Below are 26,775 nucleotides of genomic sequence, written 5' to 3' on the forward strand. Positions count from 1 at the left end.
CTATCTATCTATCTATCTATCTATCTATCTATCTATCTATCTATCTATCTATCTATCTATCTATCTACCTACCTACCTACCTACTGAATCTATCTGCCTATCTCTCTGCCTATCTCTCTCTCTCCCTCTATCTATCTACCTACCTACCTACCTAATCTATCTGCCTATCGGTCTGCCTATCTGCCTGTCTCTGACTATCTATCTATCTATCTATCTATCTATCTATCTATCTATCTATCTATCTATCTATCTATCTATCTATCTATCTATCTACCTATCTACCTACCTACCTACCTACCGAATCTATCTGCCTATCTCTCTGCCTATCTATCTGCCTATCTGCCTGTCTCTCTCTCTCTCTCTCTCTATCTATCTATCTATCTAATCTATCTGCCTATCTCTCTGCCTATCTGCCTGTCTCTGCCTATCTATCTATCTATCTATCTATCTATCTATCTATCTATCTATCTATCTATCTATCTATCTACCTACCTACCTACCTATCTAATCTCTGCCTATCTGCCTGTCTCTGCCTATCTCTCTCTCTCTCTCTCTCTCCATCTACCTGTCTGTCTGTGTCTGTCTCTCTCTCTCTCTCTACCTACCTACCTACCTATCTAACTCTCTGCCTATCTGCCTGTCTCTGCCTATCTATCGATCTGTCTGTCTATCTATCTGCCTATCTAGCTATCTCTATCTAATCTATCTGCCTATCTCTGCCTGCCTATCTCTGCCTGCCTATCTGCCTATCTGTCTGACTGTCTGTCTGACTGTCTGTCTGTCTGTCTGTCTGCCTATCTATCTATCTATCTATCTATCTATCTATCTATCTATCTATCTATCATCTATCTATCTATCTATCTATCTATCTATCTATCTACCTACCTACCTACCTACCTACCTACCTACCTACCTACCTAATTTATCTGCCTATCTCTCTGCCTATCTCCCCCCCCCTCTCGATCTATCTACCTACCTACCTATCTAATCTATCTGCCTATCTCTGCCTATCTGCCTGTCTCTGCCTATCTATCTATCTACCTACCTACCTACCTAATCTATCTGCCTATCTCTCTGCCTATCTGTCTATCTGTCTGCCTATCTATCTATCTACGTATCTATCTATCTACCTATCTATCTGCCTATCTCTCTATCTGCCTAGCTCTCTGCCTATCTGCCTGTCAGTCTATCTGCCTATCTATCTATCTATCTATCTATCTATCTATCTATCTATCTATCTATCTATCTATCTATCTATCTATCTATCTATCTATCTATCTATCTGTCTGTCTATCCCTCTAGCTCAGTGGTTCTCAACCTTTTTAATGCCGCGACCCCAACCGGTCGTAAGTCGAGGACTAAACCGGTCGTAAGTCGAGGACTACCCAACCGGTCGTAAGTCGAGGACTTTCCCTGCCCGGGAGCGCCGCGCATGCGTGGTTCCGCCCCCTGTGCCGGCCGAGGCGTAGCTGGCAAGCAGCAGAGACGGAGCAGGCTGACCACCAGCTGGCCCAGCCCAAGGGAGGTAAGGCACCCGCTGGAAAAGGGGGAAAAAATGGCGGACAAAAAAAATGGTGGACAGCCTTGCTTGGCGACCCCCATGAAATGGTCAATCGACCCCAAATGGGGTCCCGACCCAGAGGTTGAGAACCACTGCTCTAGCTAGTCTAAAGAAAAGAAAAAATAGGGGAGACATGATAGCAGTGTGCCGGTATCTGAGGGGCTGCCCCAAAGAAGAGGGGCTCACGTTATTCTCCAAAGCACCTGAAGGCAGGACAAGAAGCAATGGATGGAAACTGACCAAAGAGAGAAGCAACCTGGAATTAAGGAGAAATTTCCTGACAGTGAGCAAAATCGACCAGTGGAACTGCTTGCCACCAGAAATCGTGGGTGCTCCATCACTGGAGGTTTTTAAGGAGGCTAGACAACCAGCTGTCTGAGTTGGTATTCTCCTGCTTGAGCTGGGAGCTGGACTAGAAGACCTCCAAGGTCCCTTCCAGCTCTATTTTCCTTCCTTCCGACTCCAGAATGGCTTCGAGAGGCTTACCCTGAAAATAGGAATAAAGGTTTTTTTTTAAAAAAACACACACAAAAACACCCAATCACCCCACAGGCAACCACTAGGCCCCACAGCCTTGCCCAGCAGAAGGCCCAGTTGCAGAATAGGGTCCAGAAGAGGGAGGAGGGAGTCACGTGGCCCGTTGGGGGGGAGGACCCACTGCAGGGAGGAGGAGGGCGCCCCAACCACCCCAGCCCCCCCCCGCTCCCAGCCCACCCCCAACTCTGAAACTCCTTCAGTTCAGCAGCCGCTTCAGGGAAAGGTCGTCAGGGTGAGCCAGGCCACGCCCACGTGCAGCTGATTGGCTGGAGAGGGCCGGCGCTCCTGCCTGAGGCGATCTGCGCTGGGATTGGTCGCTCTGGGTGTGGGGGGGAAGGGGAGCTTCCCCCTTTCTTTTCCCGCCTTTTTTTTTTTTCTTCTCCCGGCCGTCCTTTTGTGCTCCGTCCGTTTACCTCAGGATTTCCCTCAGGATTTCCTCCCTAAAATAGTCTTTTTGAGGAAAAACAGAGGTGTGTATGTATGTGTGTGTGTGTGCGTGGAGAGAGAGTGAGAAAGAAAATGAGCGAAAGAATGACACAGAATGAGAAGAGAATGAGAGAATTAGAGGAGAGAGATAGAATGAGAGGAAGAGAGACAGAATGAGAGAAGGAATGACAGAATTAGAATGAAAGAATGGCAGAATTAGAAGAGAATGAGAGAAAGAATGGCAGAATTAGAAGAGAGAATAAGATAATGAGAGAAAGAATGGCAGAATTAGAAGGGATAGAATGAGAGAATGACACAGAATGAGAAATAGAAAGAAAGAATGACACAGACAGAATTAGAAGGGGAGAGAGAAAGGATATGAAAGAATGATACAGTGAGAAAGAATGAGAAAGAAAAAAATGAAAGAATGGAGATAAAGGGAGAGAATGTGAAAGAATGAGTGAGAAAGAATTAGAATAGAGAGGAAGAGAAAGGGACAGAATTAGAAGACAGAATGAGAAAGAATGACACAGAATTAGAGGGAGAGAATGAGAAAAGAAAGGGAGAGAATGAAAAAGAATGACACAGAAGTAGAAAAGAGAAAGGGTATAAAAGAATGAAAGAAAGGGAAAAAGGGACAGAATGAGAAAGGATGAGGAGAGAAAATGAGAAAGAATTAGGGAGACTGAGAAAGAATGACAGAATGAGAAAGAGAAAAAGGGAGAATGAGGGAATGAGAAGAGAAAGGGTGAGAGAATAAGGGAAAAAGAAAAAGAAAGAGAATGAGAAAGAAAGAATGAGAAGAAAGAAAAAGGGAGAGAATGAGGAGAGAGATTTGTGATTGTATTTTAATGCTTCTTTCTGAAATATAATAAAGACATAGAGAAATCATTTAAGCCCTTTGCAATAAGAAAAACAGAAAATGTTTTCCATAAATGACTTCACAATCACACAGCAGAGGGGAGCAAATACCTCTCTCGATTCTTCGTTGTTCTATAGCAGGGGTGTCCAAACCCAGCAACTGTGGGACTTGTGGACTTCAACTCCCAGCATTCCCCAGCCAGCCCTGGAGGAGAAGCACCTCTACAGAGCAGGGGTTTTTCAAACTTCCTAACAGTGAGAACAACCAGTGGAACTGTAGTAAAATGAACAATAACTAGAATAATAATTTGTCTGCATAACTAGAATAATGATTTCTCTGCATAATTGCTAGGACAATGATGTAATGCATAATCACTGGGAAAATTCACTGGGAAAGTTCTGTGTCAGTAATATGTGGCTAACCAAATGCGCATTGCACATGGATACTTTGTATGTAGCAAAACCTTCCATTGTATGCCCATGAGAAACGATCCTAATGTATCACAGTGTGTATTTCAATGTGTAGTCCTTTGTTCTTCAAAGGATAGTATAAAAACTGAAGTCCAATCCCGCCCTCCTTGTTCAGAATCGCATGTTCCACTATGCCTCTGAACCTGCGCAAATAAACCTCTCTGCTAAACCCCTCTGGAATTCGTAAGAGTTCTTTCGTTTTCCACAAAGAACAGCTTGCCACCAGAAGTTGTGGGTGCTCCAACACTGGAGATTTTAAAGAAGAGACTGGACAGCCACTTGTCTGAAACGGTCAAGGGTCTCCTGCTCGAGCAGGGGGTTGGACTAGAAGACCTTCAAGTTCCCTTGCAACTGTTATTCCATGATCCTGTAAGGGACTCCTGCTTGAGCGGGGGGGGGGGGAGGGTTTAGACTAGATGACCTCTGAGGTCCCTTCCAACTCTGTCATTCTCTGAGTCTGCAAGGGTCTCCTGCTTGAGCAGGGGGCTGGACTAGATGACCTCCAAGGTCCCTTCCAGCTCTATTCTGATCGATTGAGGTCTTTCTAGAGGTCGGCTTGCATCTTCTCAGCGTCCTGAGAGACCCGGCAGATATCGGCCCTCATGTTTCCCCTCAGCTTTCTCCAAGGTCAACTGGAGCACCTGGCCTTCCTCCTCCGTGAGGGGAACTCGGAAAGAGGAAGTTGCAAAGTGAAACCTGCCAGTTCAGCTGAAGCGTTTCCGAGAAATCTCCGAGGATCCTGGAAAGCGAAAGTGGAGCTGGACTTTATGCAAGGAAGCCGGCTTGACCAGAGGGGTCAGCAAAGAGATCCTGCCTGTGCGGGACAAACATCTGTCTCGGATTCCCTGCAGTGGGGCAGCAGACAAAGGGGTCAGTCTTACTTCCCAGATCCGCTGGAATTGTAAAATAAGATATTTGCTCTTCTTTGGATCTTCTGAGCTTCTCTGAGAGCTTTGACACTCCGTGTCATTCAGAGCTTCCTAAGTTTCTAAGAACCCTTTGCTTCCCACCCCCCACCCCACTTGTGGACCATGTGATTTCAGTGTTCTGCAACTAGCCCTTCTGCCAAGGGATGGTGGATGGATGGATGGAAGGAAGGAAGGAAAGAAGGAAGGAAGGAAAGGAAGGAAAGAAGGAGGGTAGGTTTCTCCCAGTCTGAAATCTTTCAAGGGAAGCCCCCCTCCTCTTCCAGGACCCCAGGTGGGGGCACAATTGAAGGAAGGAGAAGCAGACCTGAAAGGGTGGGGAGTCCGTGTTGCCCCCTCTTTTTTTTTTTCCAGGAAGCCTTTTTAAGGAAGGGAAACCCAGAGGCCATCTTGCAGCCAAGAATTGCTGGTTGTTTTCAACGGTTGTGTAATCTCTGGACTCTGTTCCCACCGAAACCTCCACGCAACAGTTAGAAGGACGGGAAGTTGCGGCAGAGAAGCAACCAAGGAGAGCAGCGGATCCACCGGCCATCGGGGTGGGGATTCCTGATCCCTCCAACCAGGTGAGACTCCCCTCCCCCCCAAAGTGCCAAGACCCCCCAGTTGGCATTGCTGTGGTGACAAAGAGGAACTGGCTGAGGGCAGGGGTCTTTCTGGGCATCTGGTGGAAAGCGAGTCAAGGAGCTGCTCCATTTATACGAGTACAAGCGGTCCCTCGTCTGGAGGGGCGAGGGAGCAGATGAAGAACGGTTGCAGGGATTGGGTTTAGAGAAAAAGAGGATTGGGGAGGGGGGGAGAATGAAAGCAACATTCCAGTATTTGGGGGAGGGCTGCCCCAAAGAAGAGAGGGGTCAACCTATTCTCCAAAGACAGAACAAGAAACAAAGGAATCTAAATCAAGGAGAGAAGCAACCGAGAACGAAGGAGAAACTTCCTAACAGTGAGGGCAAGTAACCAGTGGAACTGCTTGCCACTAGAAGTTGTGGGTGCTCCGTCACTGTAGGCTTTTAAGAAGAGACTGGGCAGCCACCTGTCTGGAATGGTAGAGGGCCTCCTGCTTGAGAAGGGGACTGGACTAGAAGACCTCCAGGGTCCCGTTCCAGGTGTCTTCTGATGTTGAGATGTTCGGGATCCCGTCTTCCTTGTTAGCAGAGGCAATCGGAAGCAGAGGAGGGAGGGAGAGGGAACAGCAGGGGACTTGGCAACAAGAGTGACCCAGAAGCACCTGTGTTGTTGGGGGGGGATATTCCAGGTAATTTGGGGAGGGGGTCTCGCTGCTTCTCTGACGTCCTGTCCAGGCAGCCAGAGGAGAGGAAAGCTAGAATCGGAGTAGGGAATTGACACTTGCTCTAAAGCCCCCACCCCTTATGACTCTCAATCCCATCTCTTACATCCTTCCTCAGGAACTTTTCCAGTGACCCCCCCCCCCATGGAGGGATCAAGGTTCGCCCTCCATGCGGGGGGGGGGGGAAGGAAAATGATAGGGAGTTGGTCACTCTCCTTCCTCCTTCCCTGAAAACCTCTCTTAAGCAAATTGGGGGGGGGGGGGCTTGGCTGAACTGCCAACATTCCCCGAAAGGGGAAAAGGAGGAAATTTGGAGACATGTGCATGCATGTTTGCTTGTTTGCGTGTTTGTGTGTGTGTGTGTGTATTCTTGGATGGGCAGGGGCAATTCTCAACTGGTTTTTATGCCCCCCCAATAAAAGAACTTGGAGATATTTTTAGGGGGAGGCAATAAGTTATCTGGATCCCGGTCTCCACCCGCCTCCCAAGAATCCCCGACACCAAAAGTCAAAGCCAGCCTTTCCATAGATCCAAACGTGTAAACACTGCCACCTACTGGTTGAATACTACTGTAGTTGTTGCACAAAAGTGCCTCCCAACAATGAGTTCCAACACATTTGGACACCAGGCGGCGCAATTCCCTGACAGGCATCCCCTTCCCCAAAGCCTTTACAGGGGTGGTCTTTGGGCAGCGTACCCAATGGCCCCTTCATAAAACGGCTTTCTGATGTTGGAGGGGGGGGACAAACCTGGAGAAGGGGCTTCAGGAAGGGGCGTGAAGGGACCCCAGCACAACTCATGAGAGACATCGGTTGGTCATGGCCTCCTCTGGATGGTTCTTCTCTCTTGCAGGACAGCAGAAAAGTCAGCGACCCGCAGGAGCCGAGCATGGCCCAGACGGACGATGCCATTGAGACCCCAGCCCTGGGCCGCCCCTTCCAGCTGGGGATGCTGTACGACTGCCGCAAGGATGCCCTCATCCCCGGTAGGTGCTGGAGGAGAGGCTGATGGGTCTTTGGAGGGAGGGAGGGAGGCAGGCACTGCCATAGATGCACAGGCTCATCCCAGCGGCAGAGTGGAGCTCCTGGGCGCATGGCCTGTTGGTATCAGCTAGCTAAGTAGGACCTTCTAGCGGGGAAGGCGTAGCCATCCCTTGGCCAGGCGCACAGCACGCCTGTCCTTGACTACCAATCACCGGGTAGGTTCCCAAACCAGTGAAATGATTTGGAAAAATGGTTAAAAAAAGGAGTTGAGATCCCACCCAGAGGGATGAAGTGAGGGATTTAATTCTCAAGTTCTTGGGGCCGGTCTGAACAGAGAAGACGCCGCCGAACCCCAGAAGCAAAACATGGTTTCTCCAGGGAGTTGGAGATCCTTGAAATTCATAGGTGCATAGCAATTCCCGTTCCTCTCTACTCAGTCAAAAAAGCTTTTGGAGGTACCGATATTTGGCAAAACAAGCAGGAGGTTTCTTGGGTGCTGGCTGGACAGAGCAAATGAGGGAACCCTCCAGAGGAAATTATGACTCCATTGTTCCACCTCTCTGGAGCTCCTCTATCCAGCTGCAGGTCTTCTGGAAGACCGTGTTCAATTCAGGTCCCTGTTTTCATCTCTTCCATGCAGGCGTCACCCTTTGGGACTACAGCTCTCTGCAGAAGGACCTGACCATCAAACCTCAGCCCAAGACCGAATCGGAAATCATTGCGTCTGACAGCATTGACGACAAAGCATCTGCCCTGGACATCTCAGCATCGCTCAAGGCCAGTTTCCTTGGGGGGCTGATTGAAGTGGGGGGATCGGCCAAGTATCTTCACGATACCAAGAAGTCCAAGCAACAGGCCAGAGTCACCGTTCAGTACAAAACCACCACCAAGTACGAACAGCTGACCATGAGCCATCTAGGAATCAAGAATGTCTCTTACCCAGCAGTCTTCGAGCATGGCACGGCCACGCATGTGGTCACCGCCATCCTCTACGGAGCCCAGGCTTTCTTCGTGTTTGACCGAGACGTTTCTTCAACGGAGACGGTAAAAAATATTCAAGGTGGTCTCCAGCTTACAATCAAGACACTGATATCAATCTCGGGAGAAGCAGAGGTCAAACTAAATGAGGAGGAGAAAGCGAATGCTCTGAAGTTTAGCTGCAAGTTCCACGGAGATTTTTCTTTGGAGAAAAATCCAGTGACTTTCCAAGATGCCATCAAAGTTTATGAAATTCTACCCAAAATGTTAGGAGAACATGGGGAGAATGCTGTGCCGATGAGGGTCTGGCTCTACCCACTGACCAAATTGGATACCAAAGCAGCTAAGATGGTCCGTGAGATCAGCCTAGCGTTGATCTTTGATGCTGAAAAAATCTTGGAGGAACTCAACGAAATCCGGATGCAAAGCAACGATCTAGCCAAGAATCCCATTGCTGACACCTTCCCTGAGATCAAGAAAAAGATCCAGCAGTTCAAGAATCTGTGCAAGCAACACAAGCAGACGTTCCAGAAACAGCTGGCCAGAGTGTTGCCTTCCATCCGGGGTGGAGGGCAGGAGGAAGGGACCCTGGTGGACATATTAATGTCCATCAACCAGTCACCCTTTAACAGCCAAAGACTCCATGACTTTCTGGACACCAAGAAAAGAGAAATTAACTTTGTCCACTCTTACCTGACTATTCTAAGTGAAGTGCAAGTTATCTCATCTCGGAACAAGCTGGAGGAAATAGTGCTGGACCCCCAGAATGTATACGTGGTCTCCTTTATTTTCACCTCTTTGTATAAAAAGGAGCCATTTCTGTTCAGCTTACAGGACTGGCTTCAGGAGCAATTCTTGCAAGAGCCAGCTAATTCCACAAGGTCCAGTCCTGGACAGGACGAAGACACGGCCTGGTTTGAGAACAAGGGGTGGACCCGGAATGCTCGCCAAGCTGCCAAATCCATCAAAGACTTTTTCAGTATCAATCAATCAAATGAGAATGTCCGCTTTGTTGTGGCCTCACTCCCAGATGTGGACACACCAGGAGCCTCAATATACCTTTATGAAGATGGAGAGCTGGTCAGCAAGAACTTTGAGTTGCCCTCAAAACCTCTCCCTTTGCAGATTAGCGAACTGAGACATGATAGCATTCAACTGAAGTTTCAGCCTGCTGAATATGGGAGGGCTACAATCTCTAGCTATCTGGTAGAGTACAAGATTGCAGGGGAAGAAAACTGGATGACTGTGAGGACAGAGGACGCTGGGGAGATGTTCCTGCTAAAAGATCTTCTTCCAAACACAGAGTACCTGCTCCAGTATGCTGCTTGTTGCAGTCCAGGCCTTAGTAAATCCAGTGACCTGAGCCCACCCATAAAGACCCTTCCCACCAGCCCTCCTGAGAAATTAAGAACGGTCACTGCAGCATCTTCTGTCATCTCTTTGGCCTGGATGAGTCCCAGCATCATTGCCTCGGGAGTTGTGGTCAAGGAGTACAAGGTGGAGTATAGAACGGTGGAGGCTGGAGATGGGAAGGACCACTGGACTGAAAAAAGGACTGGGAGAAAAACAGAGTTTTACCCCATCAAAGATCTGAAACCCCAGACGGCATATAGAATACGGGTGTCTGCGGTATGTGATAATGGAGCTCTGAGTGTCCCCAGTGAGGAGGTGGAGATCTCCACATCACTGAAGGAAGAAGATGCAGACAGCATAGCCCGCCAGTTCCTTCAGGAAAGCTCCCTGGTGGAGGACAGACAGCCATTAGTGTTCGCCCTTCCTCTGGCCAAAGTCCCCTTAGATACACCCTGTCTCCAGTACCAGCTTGGAAAGCAGAACTTGGAAGTGCCCAACAAAGTGATCCTGGTGATGGGAGCAACACAATCTGGAAAAACCACTCTGATCAACGGGATGATCAATTATATCCTGGGTGTCCAGTGGAAAGATAATTTCCGATTCAAATTCATTCATGAAACCATCGAGAGAAGCGAAGCTGGAAGCAGGACGTCTGAAGTCACAGCCTACGTGGTGAACCATCAGGAGGGTTTTCAAATTCCCTATTCTCTCACAATGATCGACACGCCAGGATTTGGAGGCACAAGAGACGCAGAGCAAGACAAACTGGTTGAGAAGCAGCTTTTGGAGTTTTTCTCCACCCCAGGGGGCATTGACCACGTCGATGCCATCTGCTTGGTGGCCCAGGCCTTCCTTGCCCATTCAATTCATGCCCAGAAATGCGTCTTTGATTCCATGCTCTCCATGCTGGGAAAAGACGTGAAGGATAACATCCAACTCCTGATCACCTTTGCAGATGGGGGGACCCCACCTGTCCTGGAGGCCCTGAAGGAGGCTGACCTACCATGTGCTCGGGATGAGTCGGGATCCCCTCTGCACTTCAGATTCAACCATTCAGCCCTCTCTGCTCACCGAGAAAACGGAGGAAGCTGTAATGCTGCAGCTGAAATGTTCTGGAAAATGAGCGCTGAGAGCATGAAGGATTTCTTTGACTCGTTAAAAATGCTGGAAAGGAAAAGTTTAACCTTGACCGTGGAGGTTCTCAAGGGGCATCAGGAGCGGGAAAGTGCTCTTCAACGACCTCCCCCTCCTAAGGTTGAGCAAGTGCACCCAAATAGTTTCCAGATCAGCATCGATCCAGTAGCCATTGGGAAGCCTTCAGTCTCCAGGTACCAGGTGGAATATCGGATCGCAGGAGAGAATTGGAAAAGTCTCCATGCCGAAGGCCCTGAGGATCAATTCACCCTGGAAGACGTCCACCTAAATCTCCAGTACCAATTCCGATGCGCTGCCGTAACTCAAGTCGGGCTTGGTCAATGGAGTGAGGCGATCACTTGCATGTGTCCTACGGGGAGGCCTGCAGAGGTAAGTTGATGCTGGAGGTGGAGGAGGAGGAGGAGGAGGAGGAGGAGGAGGAGGAGGAAAGATGGCAATCCCAGTATCCTTGCTTGTCCCCCCCCCTTCCTCCGGCACATCATCCCAGCTCTTTTCTCTCTCCAGAAATTGAGGATCCCCTCCACACAATGCAGACAATGGAAGGAATCTCTTCTGATTTCCTTTGGTGTCTCGATAGAATTAGCAATAGTCTACATCAGACATGTCAAACGCGCAACGTCACATGACGTCGCGCGACATATCGGAGCTTTTTCTCCATTGCCGGCAATGGGGTGGGCGCGGTTTCCTGATGACGCATCTGGCCCGCGGGCCGGCAGTTTGACACCCCTGGTCTACATGATTTCTAAAATCCCAGATAACTTTAAGCCTCAAATGAAATTTCATTCCTCTCAGTTTCTTGCAAAAAGTCCAATTAACGGACACCTTTTCTTTGATCAAATCTTGTCAGTTTTGCCCTCTCTGCCAGTTCCATCATTCTCCAATGTAGAGATCTACAATCTCCAATTTTTAAGTCTTTCTGTTTTTGTACATATAAGAGTCTTGTCGCTGTTACCATACGTAAAATCAAACTTTTAGAAGCTCTTTCCATCTGCTTATTAACCCTAAATCCAAGTCACCAGTATGACTCATTTTCTAAAACGTCCCTCTTGTCATTAACTTGCTCTTGTGCGATCTTTTCTCCACCGACCCCCAAATATAACTGCTAAAGATTGTGTCACTTTTGAACCCAAGTTATCAAACATGGATTTAAGGAGATTTAGAGAGAAAAGGTCTATGTATTGCAGCTCATACTTTTACATATGAAACCCCCAATGTGCAGGATCCCAAGAATCAGAATCAGAGTAGAACTGGAAGGGACCTTGGAGGTCTTCTAGTCCAGCCCCCTACTCAAGCAGGGACCCTATATCATTTCAGACAAGTGGCGTTCCGGTCTCTTCTTAAAAACCTCCAGTGATGGAACACCCACAACTTGGTGGCAAGCAGTTTCACTGGTTAATTGTCCTCGCTCTTGGGAAGTTTCTCCTTCATTCCAGATTGCTTCTCTCCTTGATTAGTTTCCATCCCTTGTTTCTTGTCCTGCTTCCTGGTGCTTTGGAAAATAAATGGACCCCCTCCTCCTTGTGGCAGTTCCTCAGATACTGGAATGCTGCTAACATGCCCCCCCCCCGACTTTCTTTTCTCTAGACTGGCCATTCCCAAATCCTGCAACTGTTTTTCATATGTTTTAGTCTCCATCGTCTCAGTTGCTCTTCTTTGCACTTCTCCCAAAGTCTCAACTTTTTTTTTTTTGTAATGTGGTGACCAAAACTGGATGCAGTGTTCCAGATGTGGCCAGTATTCCAGAGTGGAAGGGCTGCATGAAAAGGGGGGGAAGTGGGGGGGGAATCAAAATGGGTCAGCCGCCAGGGCAGTGAGGAGGGAGTGGCCCTCTTTTAGGGCCCCTCCCAATTCCTGCCGGTGTCTTCTGGGATACGAGAGTTCCTACCTCTGAGCAAGGCAGCCTCTCCGTTGACTGATTCTGTTTCGCTTTCCATCCAGAAATCCCGAGTTTTGTGCTGTGCAATGTGTCTGGAAATGGCTGGAGGCATCCGAGGTAAAGTCTTTGGCCCTGGGGAGGAGGAGGATGGCAGGGTGGGATGGGAGCTACTGTCCTGGGTGGAGGGACAGGCTATGATGGCCGTACGCTGCTGACTGGGGTCCCCTTCTTGTCTCCTCTCGCCTTTCGGTTGCAGGGCCTGAACGGAGGATCGTCCTTATTGGCACACCCGGAAATGGGAAAAGTGCGACGGGAAACACAATTCTGGGAAGCCCCGTCTTTGAAAGCAGCTCAGTCACCCAAAGTTGGCAAAGGGAGGAGACGTGGCTGAAGGGCAGGAAGATTGTGGTCGTGAATACGCTCAGTTTCGTTAAGAGGACTTTAAATTTTTTTCCATTCTTTCTCCCTGATTCCATTTTAACCGAAATTACGAAGTCTGTCCAGTTGTGCTCCCCAGGTCCCCACGTAATTCTGTGGGTCATTCGTCCTTTGCGTTTCTCCCAGGAGAACCAGAAAACAGCTCGGCTGATCAAACAGATATTCAGCCAAAAAGGCAAGAATTACATGATCATCTTGTTCACTCACACAGAGGACCTGGAAGGGAAGACTCTCGAGAGATTCATATCCGAGGGAGACCCCTTTCTTAGGGATCTAGTGTCCCAGTGTGGGAACCGGATCCTGGCTTTCGACAACAAGGCTGAAGGAGAAGAGCGGGAGGCTCAGGTGGCCCAACTGATGACCATGATTGATGACCTGGTGAAGAAGAACAGAAATGCCCCTTGTTACACGGAAGACATAATCAAAGCAGATGCAGAGAACCAGCGAAAGTGAAATGTCTCCTCTCTTGTTTTCCTTTGTCAAATGGAGACCGGAAAGTCTTTCTAACCGAGCTTCTGTTCCAAAGTGTCAAAGGGCAACGGCCCTGTGTTTCACCCCTTCTGTTCTGTGTTCTAATCCAGCCCTCGCCGTGTGACCTCCAAAGAACCCGAGTCAGAGATTCATGGCTGAGTTACCCTGTGCCGATTCCTTCTTCCGGGAACCTGGTTTCTCCCCTGGGATGACAGGACTTCCTTCAAGGGCACACGAGAAGATTCCCCCACCCCCACCCCACTATCAGTATCTTTTAGAGCCATGTCCCTTTGGAAGCCCAGACTCTTTTGGGCTTCCCACCTATCAGTCTTTTGAGGTAGGCCAGGCCGGGAAGCCACCACAACACCGGGAATATTAGAACTGGACTTTATTGATATGGATTATACTAGCAGAATCTTGAAAACGTCTCCCTTTCGCTCCGGCTGGCACTGAAGAACATCAAGGCAGGACCGCCTTGAAGTTCTTTCTCACCTTTTCCTATTTTCCTGGGGTGAATTTGTGTTTTCTTAACAGCTGCCACAATTTTCTGCAAAGCACTCTTTGTAGTTCTCTACCCACCACCTTCCATTGGCCAATGTGGATTCACTAGAGCAGGCATGTCAAACTCGCAATGTCACGTGACATCGCACGACGTATCGCAACTTTCCGCGGTTTCGACTTGACGCATCTGGCCAGCAGGCCGGCAGTTTGACATGCCTGCACTAGAGAGATACAGTCTGAAAAGTCTTTATAACCGAGCTTCCAAAGGGCCAGAGCCTTGTGCTTCCGTCCTTCTGTTCTGCTATAGTAGCTGTGAAGATCTTGGAAAAGATAATCAAGCAACCAATCTGCAAACGCGTAGAAGGAAACACGGTTGTAACCGGTAGCCAACGTGGGTTCGTCAAAAGCAGATCGTGCCAAACAAAGTGACTAAACTAGTAGACCAGCGAAGTGCTGTGGACCTAGTATACTTAGACTTCAGCAAGGCATTTGGCAAAGTAGACCACAACCTCCTTCTTGGTAAGCTAGAGAGAAGTGGGATAGACAACATCACCACCAGGTGGATTTGTAACCGGCGGACAAACTGTACTCAACAATTAGCCCTTAACGGAACTACATCTACATAGAGGGAAGTAAGCAGTGGGGTACCACAAGGTGCCTTCATAGGCCCAGGATTCTTAAATATCTTCATAAATGACTTCAATGAGGGAACAGAAAGGGAACTCATCAAATTTGCAGATGATACTAAACTGGGAGGACTAGCCAACACCCTAGAAGACAAGCTCAGGATCCAAAAAGATCTCGACAGACTTGAACAAAGGGCCTTATCCAACAAATTCAAAGTAAATCAAAGTAAGTGTTAAGAATGAAACATTGGGAGCTACATGCCTCTTTGTTTCAACTTGCCATTAGAGTAAGGGGTGGGGGGGGAAGTGTTGCTTTAGAATGGGTTAGATGGAAGACCGTGAGAGCCTGAAACATTTTCAAGGACACTGCAGCAGGTGTCGAGAGGAAGACGGTTCCCATAACAAAGTGACATCGTTAGATTTTTAAAAATGCGGTCTTTTGATTTATTAGAGAGGATCCTAAAGTCTCAACTAATGGGCTAAAGGGAGATTTCGAGATGAAGGGAAATATATTTATTAGATTTAACTATTGTTAGAAAATGATAAAAAAAAATAAGGGATTAATTGGTCTAATATTGAGGATTTAGATGTATAAGAGAAATGAAAATTAACTATTAGGAAATAGCTTTGAATTATTGTTTAGCCCAGATAACATAGACGATGGATTTGGGACAATAAAGGATACTCCGTTAGTAAATGGTGATTTACTAGGATGAGAAATAGAAAATGTCTGAAATAAAATAAGAATATAATTAAGTAATAGGTGTATTTTAAATATTATAATTTTTATGTAATGAAATAAAGGAAATTTGAGTTACCCGAAATTTAAATACTATGGATATTAAAGTTAAATTGGAATATTGTAATTAAAAATTAGGTAACATTTAAATACAGGACATGGATATATATAAGCAATAGGATATTGATAAATATTTTAACTGAGCTTGTTATAATTACAAATTTACTAGCTTAAATATGATATAGCAAATGTTAAAGGAAATAGAGAAGGAATGTTTTGATGATGTAACCTGAGACATGTACTAAAGATTTTGTTATTGTACTATTGACTATCCAATTACCAAGTATTTCTAAATACTTAAATGTAAAATTGGAAAACCAATAAAAACTTATTATATATATAAAAAAGAATGGGTTAGATGGAAGACCGTGAGAGCCTGAAACATTTTCAAGGACACTGCAGCAGGTGTCAAGAGGAAGCAGACAGTTCCCATAACAAAGTGACATCATTTACATGGATTACATGAGAGGTTGAAGTTTTGGCTGGGGAAATTATTGTTTAATCCTACGAACTGATGTCTGGGAACCTCAGAGTTAGTTTTGCTTCGATATTACCATGCATTGTATTCAATAAACAGTAAGATTTTCGGAAATGGAGTTTTGTTTGGATTCTCGAGCTGGACGTTGACATTAAGATTTTACCCTGAGACAAGAAAAACCAACTGTACAGGTACAGATTAGGTGAAACTTGGTTTAATGCCAGTAACCATGAGAGGAATCTTGGAGTGCTAATAGACAATCTGTCATGGTTCCGACAGATGTTACTCTTCAAAGAACTTTGAGCCATTGTTTACCTTAAAGAATCTTTATTCAAATAACATGGCATCCGCACGTACATGGTCGAACCCAAAATCTGACTTCCCCTCCCCTCAGCACATAGATCAAAGCACAATTCCCTCCTACAACTAACAGTCATAAATCACATTCTCCAATTAGTTTGAAATGCTGGCTTTCTGCCCAGTTCTTCATCTCGCCATGCCTTACAATCTCTTATTACAATATTGTATGTCTAACTAACTCTCATCACATTCCTCCCCCTCCCCCAGTATCATCTAATTCTAAGAGTAAAGCATAAGAAAGAAAAAGGCTGCATCTCCGTATGTTGTCAAAGCAAGAACATCCAATGTTAGCAGTGTTGACACAATCATTTAAATATGAGCCAATGATGTGCGGCGGCAGCCAAAAAAGTCAACACAATCTTAGGCTGCAGTAATAGAGGGATAGAATCAAGATCACATGGATTTCTAATGCCGCTTTACGAAGCCTTAGCAAGACAACACTTGGAATTCTGAAGGCAGTTTTGGTCACCATGATATAAAAAAAGATGAGACTCTAGAAAGAGTGCAGAAAAGAGATTCTCAGTCATCCAGGTCATGGTTGTCCCCAAGGTGCCTCTTCAAAAGCCTAAGGGAAAGGTAGAAAAAGAAGCCTGAGGGAAAGATGGAGAAAGCAGCTGGAGGGAAACATAGACAAAGAAGCCTGAGAGAAAGGTAGAGAAAGAAACCTGAGGGAAAGAAAGAAAGACGCTTGAAGGAAAGATAGACAAAGAGGCTTGAGGGAAGGGTAGAGAAAGAGGCCTGAGGGGAGTAGAGAAAGAGGCCTGAGGGAAATAGAGAAAGAGGCCTGAGGGAATTATAAAGGGGCTTGAGGGAAAGGTAGAGAAAGAGGCTGAGGGAAAGTAAAGAAAGAGGCCTGAGAGAAAGATGGAGAAAGAGGCCTGAGGGAAACAAAGAGTCCTGAGGGAAAGGTAGAGAAAGAGTCTTGAGGGAAATATGGAGAAAGAGGCCTGAGGGAAACCTAAAGAGGCCTGAGGGAAAGGGAGAGAAAGTGGCCTGAGGGAAAGGCAGAGAAAGAGGCTGAGGGAAAGTAAAGAAAGAGTCCTGAGGGAAATATGGAAAGAGTCCTGAGGGAAACCTAAAGAGGCCTGAAGGAAAGGCCTCAGGGAAAGGGAGAGAAAGAGGCCTGAGGGAATTATAGAGAAAGAGGCGTGAGGGAAAGGTAGAAAAAGAGTCTTGAGAGAAATATGGAGAAAGAGGCCTGAGGGAAACCTAAAGAGGCCTGAGGGAAAGGGAGAGAAAGAAGCCTGAGGGAAAGGGAGAGAAAGTAGCCTGAGGGAAAGGGAGAGAAAGAGGCTGAGGGAAAGTAAAGAAAGAGGCCTGAGAGAAAGGTAGAGAAAGAGTCCTGAGGGAAATATGGAAAGAGTCCTGAGGGAAACCTAAAGAGGCCTGAGGAAAAGGGAGAAAAAGAGGCCTGAGGGAATTATAGAGAAAGAGGCCTGAGGGAAAGTAGAGAAAGAGGCCCGAGGGAAAAGCAGAGAAAGAGGCCTGAGGGGAAGGCAGAGAAAGAGAAACAGGAAATGTGTTGGAGAAATAATTTTCAAAAATGATGTTCACAACCATCCAGCAGAGGGAAGCAACTATCTCTCTTGGTCCTTCATTCTGCCATAACGGGTAATTCTCTAAATTCGGCAACTTGAAGACTGGTGGACTTCAACTCCCAGAATTCCTCAGCCAGCTACAGAGGAGAAACAGCTGTATACAGCAGGAGTCTCCAAACATGGCAACTTTGAGACATGCTACCTAGGGAATTCTGGAAGTTGAAGTCCAGAAGTCTTCAAGTTAACTCATTGTTGGTAAAAATGGGGAAAAGATGTTCCTGAAATAACACACTTATTATAGAAGTGAATGTGGGCGTGTGGATCTAGTTGTCTGTTATGAATAAGTGGAAGGGAATTGTTTCTTTTTCCCACCATGCAGTCATTTTAGGGAACAAATATTTTTAAGGTAATAACAACCAACAAGGTTGTAAAAAAAAAAAGATTTGGTGTGATAATAAATGAGCACCCCAAAGGTGCTTTTTCAAGAGGCAACCGGACCTTCTTGTTTTTCCTTGAAGACAAGAAGCTTCTTCAGCTCTGACTGGATGGCGGGGAATGGAAAGACCCACATTCCCTTCAGACAGCTGGCCACCTGCACCCCTCTAGAGAGCGATTGAGGCCATCCTGAGGTCCATCTGTGTCCCCGGGGTCACCCGAGCAGTGAAAATGGACGTGGAGCCCAATGGTGGAGTTCAAATACCTGAATATCCAGTTCTCTGCGTGGATGCAGGTCTGGGCCTCAAAGGCCGAGAATGGACTTCCGGAAGTGACATCCATCACTTCCTGTGGGCTGCTAGGCCTAGGAGGCCTCCTCCAGGCCTCCGAGGCCTAGAATGGACTTCCGGAAGTGACATCCACGCACTTCTGGTGGGCCGTTCTAGGTCTGGGAGACCTCCACCAGGCCTAGAACAGACTTCTGGAAGTGACATCCACGCACTTGCAGTGAGCTCGTCTAGGCCTGGGGGGGGCTTCTCCAGGCCTCCGAGGCCTAGAATGGACTTCCGGAAGTGACATCCACGCACTTCTGGTGGGCCGTTCTAGGCCTGGGAGACCTCCACCAGGCCTAGAACAGACTTCTGGAAGTGACATCCATGCACTTGCAGTGAGCTCGTCTAGGCCTGGTGGGGCCTTCTCCAGGCCTCCAAGGCCTAGAATGGACTTCCGGAACTGACATCCATGCACTTCCGGTGGACCATTCTAGGCCTGGGAGGCCTCCACCAGGCCTAGAACGGACTTCCGGAAGTGACATCCACGCACTTCCGGTGGGCCGTTCTAGGCCTGGGAGACCTCCACCAGGCCTAGAACGGACTTCCGGAAGTGACATCTATGCACTTCTGGTGGGCCGTTCTAGGCCTGGGAGACCTCCACCAGGCCTAGAACAGACTTCCGGAAGTGACATCAATTCACTTCCAGCAGGCCGTTCTAGGAGGCCTCCACCAGGCCTACAACAGACTTCCGGAAGTGACATCCATGCACTTCCAGCAGGCCGTTCTAGGCCTGGGAGACCTCCTCCAGATCTCTGACACCTAGAACGGACTTCCAGAAGCAGCATGGGTTCAGCCGGTTCTCCGAACTCAACAAAATTTAGCTACCGGTTTTACCGAACCGGTGCGAACCGGCTGAATCCCACCACTGGTGGAGCCCCCGCGGAACTGCCGAGTTTGCCCAGTTTGAAAACTCCTGATGTATAAAACTGCTTCTCCTCCATGACTGGTTGAGGAATTCTGGGAGTTGAAGTCCACAAGTCTTAAAGTGGCCAAGTGTGGGGACCCCTGCTCTGTAGAGCTGCTTCTACTTCTAGGGAATTTGGCTACTGTTCCCCCAGAATCTGTGTTCCTGCAATTTGTGCCCTTTCCAATGAGGAGTTGGGGTCTCCCACCCCCACCCCACTCTATCTTCCCTTGCTAAGGTTATACACTGTCCCCACTCCTCTTGGTTTCACTTTTGAAGTGCTGATACTCTGTGTCAATAAACATGCTCTCTGAGGAATTTGCAAGCCTCCAAGTTCGGCTTTATTTGTCTCTGTCTGTCGGAACCATGACACAGGAGGCCTTACAGAATCACAGAATGACAGAGTTGGAAGGAACCGTGGAGATCTTCTAGTCCGACCCCCTGCTCAAGCAGGAGACCCTTACAGAATCATAGAATGACAGAGTTGGAAGGGACCTCGGAGGTCATCTAGTCCAACCCCCTGCTCAAGCAGCAGACCCTTACAGACTCATTGACTGACGGAGTTGGAAGGGGATCTTGGAGGTTTTTCTCTTAATGTCTACTATCTCATTTTTAAGCTAGTACAGGTCTTATTATATCAGCTAAGCAGAAACATGTTTATTACATTTATCAATAGATTTTTAGCTTATATAGATCTTAAATTACTTTTACATTCAACCTTTATAAACAAATCAATAGTCAAATTTAACTTCTAATATTTATGCTTCCAAGTTTTAAATGATCAAAGTTTTCTTTATCTCAGTTCATAACAAAATCTAGTATTCAAAGTACACATCGTGTCTATTTGAGTATATTCTATTTTAATCCTCAGTAATAAGTCAAAACCCCAATTTTCTTCAGCCTTATTTTAGCTTTCTTTCTTTGCCAACTCGCCTTCCATATCCATTCTTTTAAGTCATCAAATAGATCTCCCTCTGTTATATATATTGTTTGAGATAAAAGAGGCCATCCAGTCACCATTTTTTTGAGGGCTAACAAATCATCTATTTTTCCATCTCGACGTAGTTGTCCTGAAATGTTTATCTTCCCTTCAATCTGTTCCTCTTCTTGATCCTCAGGTTTCTTCTGGTTTATATAGAAAGTCTTTTCCATTTTCAGTGTTGTCAGTCCCTTTTCTGGGTTTTCCGTTAACTGTATTTGTTGATCAGTTGAATCTTCTATCATGGTATTTGATTGTTCCACTTCTTCTATTATATTCTGTATAGTTGATTCTTTAGTTGTAATCAAAGTTTGGGTTCGTATATCTAGGCTGACATCTTGTTCTTTTCTGTAGCTTATTTCATCAGAAGCTGTAAGAATAGTTTCATAAATTGCTTTCAACATAAAGAGAATCTGTTCCTGATCTTCCTCCATGTTCTCTTAGTGGTGTATTAAATTAAAAGCTTTACAATCAGAGAATGAAAATAATTTTGTCACTGACTATAGAACACAGCTGGGCTTCTCACAGCTGATATCTCCAAGGTTGCAAAAGTCTTATCTATAGTCTGGGCTTCAAGCCAAGTCTTTTTTAGGCAATAACAGGTTGTAATATCAGGTTTAGCCACAAGATGTCACCCATACTGTTTAAGATTTTTTTTAAGTCCAAACTTTTTTTAATCTTTTTTCCAATGTTACTTCTTTTTTTTAAGTAAAAACCCATATATTCAATAAGAAAAAGAAATCTCTTTTTTTGAAAGATTTTATTGAATTTTATAGGATTGGGGATAGAATAGGATCGGGATAAGGATTAAGGTTTAGGGTGGGGTTGGGATCAGGGTTGGGGTTATCCCCCAATAACATTTTCAATCTTTAGCAAACAGACTATTGTCTGGGTACATATGTTAACAATAGTTGATATAGTAATAAGTAACTATAATAAGTGTAATAAATGATAATCATAAACAGTATGTTAGTTAATGCATATCATTCTTACNATTCTTACTAATATATATTCAAAATAACATAACACATCCATTTCTCACTAGTTCGTTTTCCTAACCATTGGTAAAAATTATCCCATGTTCTAATCTAAAGTAAACTGAATCTTCTTTCTCTTTAATCTCTAAAATCAATCTATCCATTTCTGCACATTCTAAAATTTTCTTAATTAAAACCTCTTCAGTTGGTAAGTTTTCATTTTTCCAATATTGGGCAAATACTATTCTCGCTGCCATCAGTATATGCAATATAAAATATTCATTCTCCTTCTCATAATTAGGTCCTAATATTCCTAACAAAAACAGTTCTGGTTTAAATTCTTTCTTTTAATCATTTTTTCCCAACCATGTATGTATCTTAACCCAAAATTTACAGCCATGGTTTGCCTCAGTACATAACCACTGGCTGCCCATTTTCAAGGGTTGTTTCCTGCTTTAGCTCTTAGTTCAGTTCATCCAGGTTAGTGATGTCCAATTGAGGTTAGCCAGTATGCAAGCCAGGCTATTACATTTTCTTAAATTGCACATAGTGAGCCCTAGGACTCCGAATCTGAGTCCACCAATGCAAGATATTCAGGGCTTCAGTTTGGAGATCTCTTTCCTGCTACTTCCCTAGTCAGGGCATATGAATTGCAAATTGCCTGAGAGGGGCTGGTTCCCTCCCCCTTGGAATTTGCTGGAAGTTGTTCCTACAAAGTTTTAATGACACAGGGCAAGAATCAGGCTGGAGCTTTACTGAAGGTAGGTGGAGGGGAAAGACTCAGTGTGATTATGAATGATGTGTGTACAGCTACTAATACAAACAGGGAATACAAATATTCTGGATAAATTTTCCTCCCACCAGACAGAAATCCAAGATGTTCAATACTTGCTGTGCCAACTATTCCCAAATGCCATCACTCCATGAATCCATTCAACTGGTTTATTACAATACAAATGGGGCAAGAAAGAAAACCTTACAATGAGTTTCCACCCTCCCCCCCCATAGTCTTCCTAATTTTCTTCTGAGGCTTCACGTGGGGACCAATGGCTCCAGGACTCTTTCCTTCCTCTGCAGCTGTCACAGGCATCTGGGGGAATGGTAAGACCTGGGAAGATCTGTTCCACTCAGGTTGCATGGTGGCTTTTTAGTGGATGGCTGGATCCAAAACCCAATTCCGTGGCTCAGATGGACGGAGGCAGCATCTGGGTCAGTGTGCTCTGCTTCTAAAGGCTGGGGGGGATCATCTGTGTAGGGCTGAAAGACATGAGAACAAGATTTCCTATCTCCTTTCTGGGTGGATTCTCCCAGAAGAGGCAGACAAAGGCATAGAGAACAGAGGCTAAGACAGGGGTGTCAAACTGCCAGCCCGGGGGCCGGACGCATCATCCCAGAAGCCGCACCCACCCCATTGCCGGCAATGGCAAAACCGTCCCGATACGTTGCATGACATCACGTGACATGGTGAGTTTGACATGTCTGGGCTAAGAAAAGGAGAAGTAGAATTGGGGAGGGTAGCTTGCAGGCAGAGTTTGAAAAGGCATTAATACTGCAGTGGTTAAACCGATAAGATGGGGACAACACAGATGAGGACAGAAGAGAGGCTGGATTCCGGTAAGAGAACAACAAAATGAAAGGTCTCACTTCCGAACTGAACATTCGTAACACGTTAGAGAGGACTTTAGGACTTGCAACTTGAAAAATGCTGGTCACGTTTCAGGAAAAAGGACAGACAGATAAAAACCCATTTATGACACATACAGTAAATGCAAGAGTGAAACTTTTTCCGGCAGATGAACTTAAAACATTCCCTCCTGCTAACTTTGGGCTGTTCTTAAAGAGTACAGAGAGAGAAAGGGGAAAAGGAAAAAAAAACCCCACATTTTTCTTCACTCTGTTGGCCAGACAACTTGTTTTAATTTCATTTTGAAAACAAATTTGTCTTCAGTCCAGCTGGACTTGTGAGGGAGCAGAAATCAAAACGCAACAGAAACGCAGCAGGAGCATAAAGATTCAGAGGGGACTAACCCCAGCTACAGAAGGAATGGTCGATTTGTTAAGACAACAAGAATGTTATTTCATATCTCCGCAATCAGAGATGCCATTCCTTGAGCCAAAACTCTCTATTTTCCTCACAATGTCCATTCCCTCTCTGACTTGGCCAAAGACCACGCGTTTCCCATCCAACCATTCAGTTTGCTCAGTGCAGATGAAGAACTGAGACCCATTTGTATTGGGACCAGCATTCACCATAGATAGAATGCCAGGGCCTGTGTGCTTGAGAATGAAGTTCTTATCGGCAAACTGCTCGCCGTAAATAGATTTACCGCCTGTTCCATTATGGCGGGTAAAGTCACCACCCTGACACATGAATCCAGGAATGACTCTGCGAAAGCATGATCACTGGACTAGAGGGAGCAAAATCCAACTGTGATTGGGAAAAGGGTATTCTCACTCACACACACAGGCATACACACGTTTCCTTTGCTCCCCTGGGCTTTAAAGTTAAAATTTAGAGGTACTCACCTTCACCTTTCCAAAGCAGCCCTTGAGCTCAAACCCCAAACTCCCTTTATTACCCTGGCTCCACATGGGCAGGGCCTGGGAAACCCATCCACAGACACAAGGGGTCTGCTGCTGGCAAGATGGGGCTTACCAGTCTCAGTCCATTGGAGAGGTAAGCTTGGAGTCCCATCTGGGATGCCAAATTGTTGAAGGAAAAGTCTTCATCATGGTTCAGTCCAAGTCAGTGGTTCTCAACCTTTTTAATGCCGCGACCCCAACCGGTTGTAAGTCGAGGACTAAACCGGTCGTAAGTCGAGGACTAAACCGGTCGTAAGTCGAGGACTACCCAACTGGTCGTAAGTCGAGGACTTTCCCTGCCCGGGAGTGCCGCGCATGCATGGTTCTGCCCGCTGCGCCGGCTGAGGCGTAGCTGGCAAGTGGCAGAGACGGAGCAGGCCGACCACCAGCTGGCCCAGCCCAAGGGAGGTAAGGCACCCGCCGGAAAAGGGGAAAAAAATGGCGGACAAAAAAAATGGCGGACAGCCTTGCTTGACCCCCATGAAATGGTCGATCGACCCCAAATGGGGTCCTGACCCACAGGTTGAGATCCACTGGTCCAAGTCAAGAATAAACAACATGGCGACTATCAAGCAGTGGCCACCCCGGTCCCTGCCTCACCTTGTCCTGCGACAATGGCACCCCCGCCCTGCCTCACTTTGCCTCCTGCCCACCATCCCACCTGCCAGAGGCCCCTTGGATCTCCCCCAACCCTGCCCAGCCCCCACAAGCGTCCCTCCCCATGAGCAACATCGAGCTGACCACGCTCATCTTGGCCACACCCACTGTCTGCCATGACCACTACAGCCATGCCCACCCAGTAGGCCACGCCCACCTGGCACCCAGCAATAAATAAGTGGGTTTTGGGTTGCAGTTTGGGCACTCGGTCTCTAAAAGGTTCGCCGTCGCTGGAGTAGAAGATCTCCACGGTCCCTTCTGACACTACGTCCTATGCTCTTCTGAACGCGCACAAAGGCCTCCGAATTGTCAGGTTAGTTCAGTAGTTTTACTTTCATCAATTAAAAAAAAAAAGGTTCTGAGGAAGCCTTTCCATGATTTCCAGCCAGCCGGGAGGAGGGTCCAAACATTCCTCCTTTTCCCCCCCTCTTGCCCAACCTTGAAATCCTGTTACCACCTCTGAACCTCTTGTTCTAAAAGCTCTCCAGGAGCACGTGTGAACGTTGCATCGAAGCTTCTGACCCCAAAGCGGCAGAAGAATGTTTATAAGACATTGAAATAAGGAATCTTACCCAGACCGTAACTTTGTCCATATTCTGTCTGAGCCTGGTGGGGAAGAAAAACAGGGTGGTGAAAAGGTGGCTGGGGAGTCTCTAGTTGGCAGGGATTCTGGGGGGGTGTGTGTCTCTGGTAACGCAGATTTCAAGTGGGGGAGAAGAGGCGGAGGTTCCCAAAACTGCAGGATGTCAGGTTATTTCCTCCTCCCCCTTCCTCTTCTCCCTCCCCTTACTCACCTCACTTCCCCTCGTCCTCCTCTTCCTACTCTCCCTCCTCTTGCCCCTCCCCTTCTACTCCCCTCCCCTTTTTCCCCTCCTACCCTCGCTCTCCTCCCCTCGTCCTCTTCCCCCTCCCCTCCCCCTATTCACTGCCCCTTTTCCTCTTCCCCCTCCCCATCCTCCCCTCGCTCTCCTCCCCTCGTTGCTCGTTGTCCTCTTCTCCCTCTCCCCTCCTCTTCCCCCTTCCCTCCCCTTTTTCAACCTCCCCTCCCCCTTCCCTCCAGAGGGTGGAGGGAAGCAGGTAGAGGAAACAAAGGGGAAGTAGAGCTGGGGGACCCCCTTTCATGGGGGGGCATTGCATGCACTCCACCCATTAACCTCCCTCCTCCCCCGGATTGCCTGTCCTAATATGAGGGTCTCTGCTGTCCCTCCCACCCACCCATTGGGTCTCCCAGAGAGAAGGAACCCCTTGCTCTCTACATGAGCAGAAAAAGCGGGCAGAAAAAGCACCGCCCTCGCCCAATATCACTCGTGTCATTTGATTCTACTCTATGACACGCCAATCCCCTACCCTGAGCACCTTATGCAGCGGGATGACGTAGTGTCTTCCTCTGTTCTCCGAAACGACTCTGTGCACCATCTCCATCAGCAACGAGACCTGCCTCTCCTGCTCGGCTCCCGCGGCCTTGTTGTTGAAGCCACAGAAGCGGTTCCCGCACCGCTGGATCAGCTCCTGCAGAATGCGGTTTTTGGAAGTTCGGACGTACTCCTGCAGGGATTCCCCTCCCAAATCCTCCTTGCAGGTGAACAGAATGATCGTGTGCCTGGCCGACTCGGCTCCAAAGATATCCCAGACATGCTTTGCAACTGTCACATCTTCGGCGGTGAAGCGTCCCACCTGGGTCACAAATATCAGGGCATGGGGGCCAGGCCGGGAGAGTTCTACACAAGCCCCGATCTCACGTCGCACAGTCTCATTGTGCTTTTTAGAATCGAAAATGTTGGGTGTGTCGACCACAGAGATCATCCTGTCCTGCCATCTTCCTTGACCCCTTTGGCACTTCAGGGTGGTGGTATTTGGCTCCAGGATGGACTTGAACACCGGCCGGCCGAGGATGGTGTTGCCCGTGGCGCTCTTCCCACCTCCGGACTTTCCCACCAGGATCAGCCGGAGATCGGCGTCCTCCCCTGTGAGTTTGGAAGACGACATTACAAAAAGGAATTGAGATATTTCTTGCAACATGTTGGGGTGTCATTGAGCAGGCTGGAAATGGGAACAACTTTGGAAAAGAGTCACCCCTGCCCAGAAGTGGTTCAGTGATGTTTTCATATGAATCTCTCGGAATTGCTAAAATGGGCTGCTCAGCCGTGCAGATTCTCAGAACGTGCAAATCCCACTTTAGCAGATGTCCGAATACAGCCACGGTGTCCATAATTCCTTCCTCCCTCCCTCCTTTCCTTCCTATCTCCTTCTTTCCTCCTCCCCATCTCCTTTCCTCCTTTTGTTTC

At 47.1% G+C, this 26,775-nt stretch overlaps 2 protein-coding genes across 2 annotated transcripts; one reads left to right on the forward strand and one right to left on the reverse strand.

The window, feature by feature from the left end:
• The first annotated feature begins 12,510 nt into the window (after positions 1 to 12,510).
• LOC107298486 (GTPase IMAP family member 7-like) lies at positions 12,511 to 13,303 on the forward strand. The gene is made up of 2 exons (XM_015827866.2): positions 12,511 to 12,529; positions 12,669 to 13,303. Exons 1-2 carry the CDS (start codon positions 12,511 to 12,513, stop codon positions 13,301 to 13,303), a joined length of 654 nt encoding a protein of 217 aa, XP_015683352.1.
• A 12,507-nt stretch (positions 13,304 to 25,810) lies between these two features.
• On the reverse strand, positions 25,811 to 26,476 carry LOC114923492 (GTPase IMAP family member 3-like). The gene has a single exon (XM_029286536.1). It carries the CDS (start codon positions 26,474 to 26,476, stop codon positions 25,811 to 25,813), a length of 666 nt encoding a protein of 221 aa, XP_029142369.1.
• Between the last annotated feature and the right edge of the window lie 299 nt (positions 26,477 to 26,775).

The sequence above is a fragment of the Protobothrops mucrosquamatus genome, unplaced genomic scaffold (genome assembly GCF_001527695.2).
Source record: "Protobothrops mucrosquamatus isolate PMUCROS unplaced genomic scaffold, P.Mucros_1.0 scaffold4017, whole genome shotgun sequence".
NCBI lineage: Eukaryota > Metazoa > Chordata > Lepidosauria > Squamata > Viperidae > Protobothrops > Protobothrops mucrosquamatus.

What these genes read in the sequence shown, in the direction of transcription:
- LOC114923492 (XM_029286536.1), bottom strand. Translation starts at nt 26,476, where the DNA reads ATGTCGTCTTCCAAACTCACAGGGGAGGACGCCGATCTCCGGCTGATC.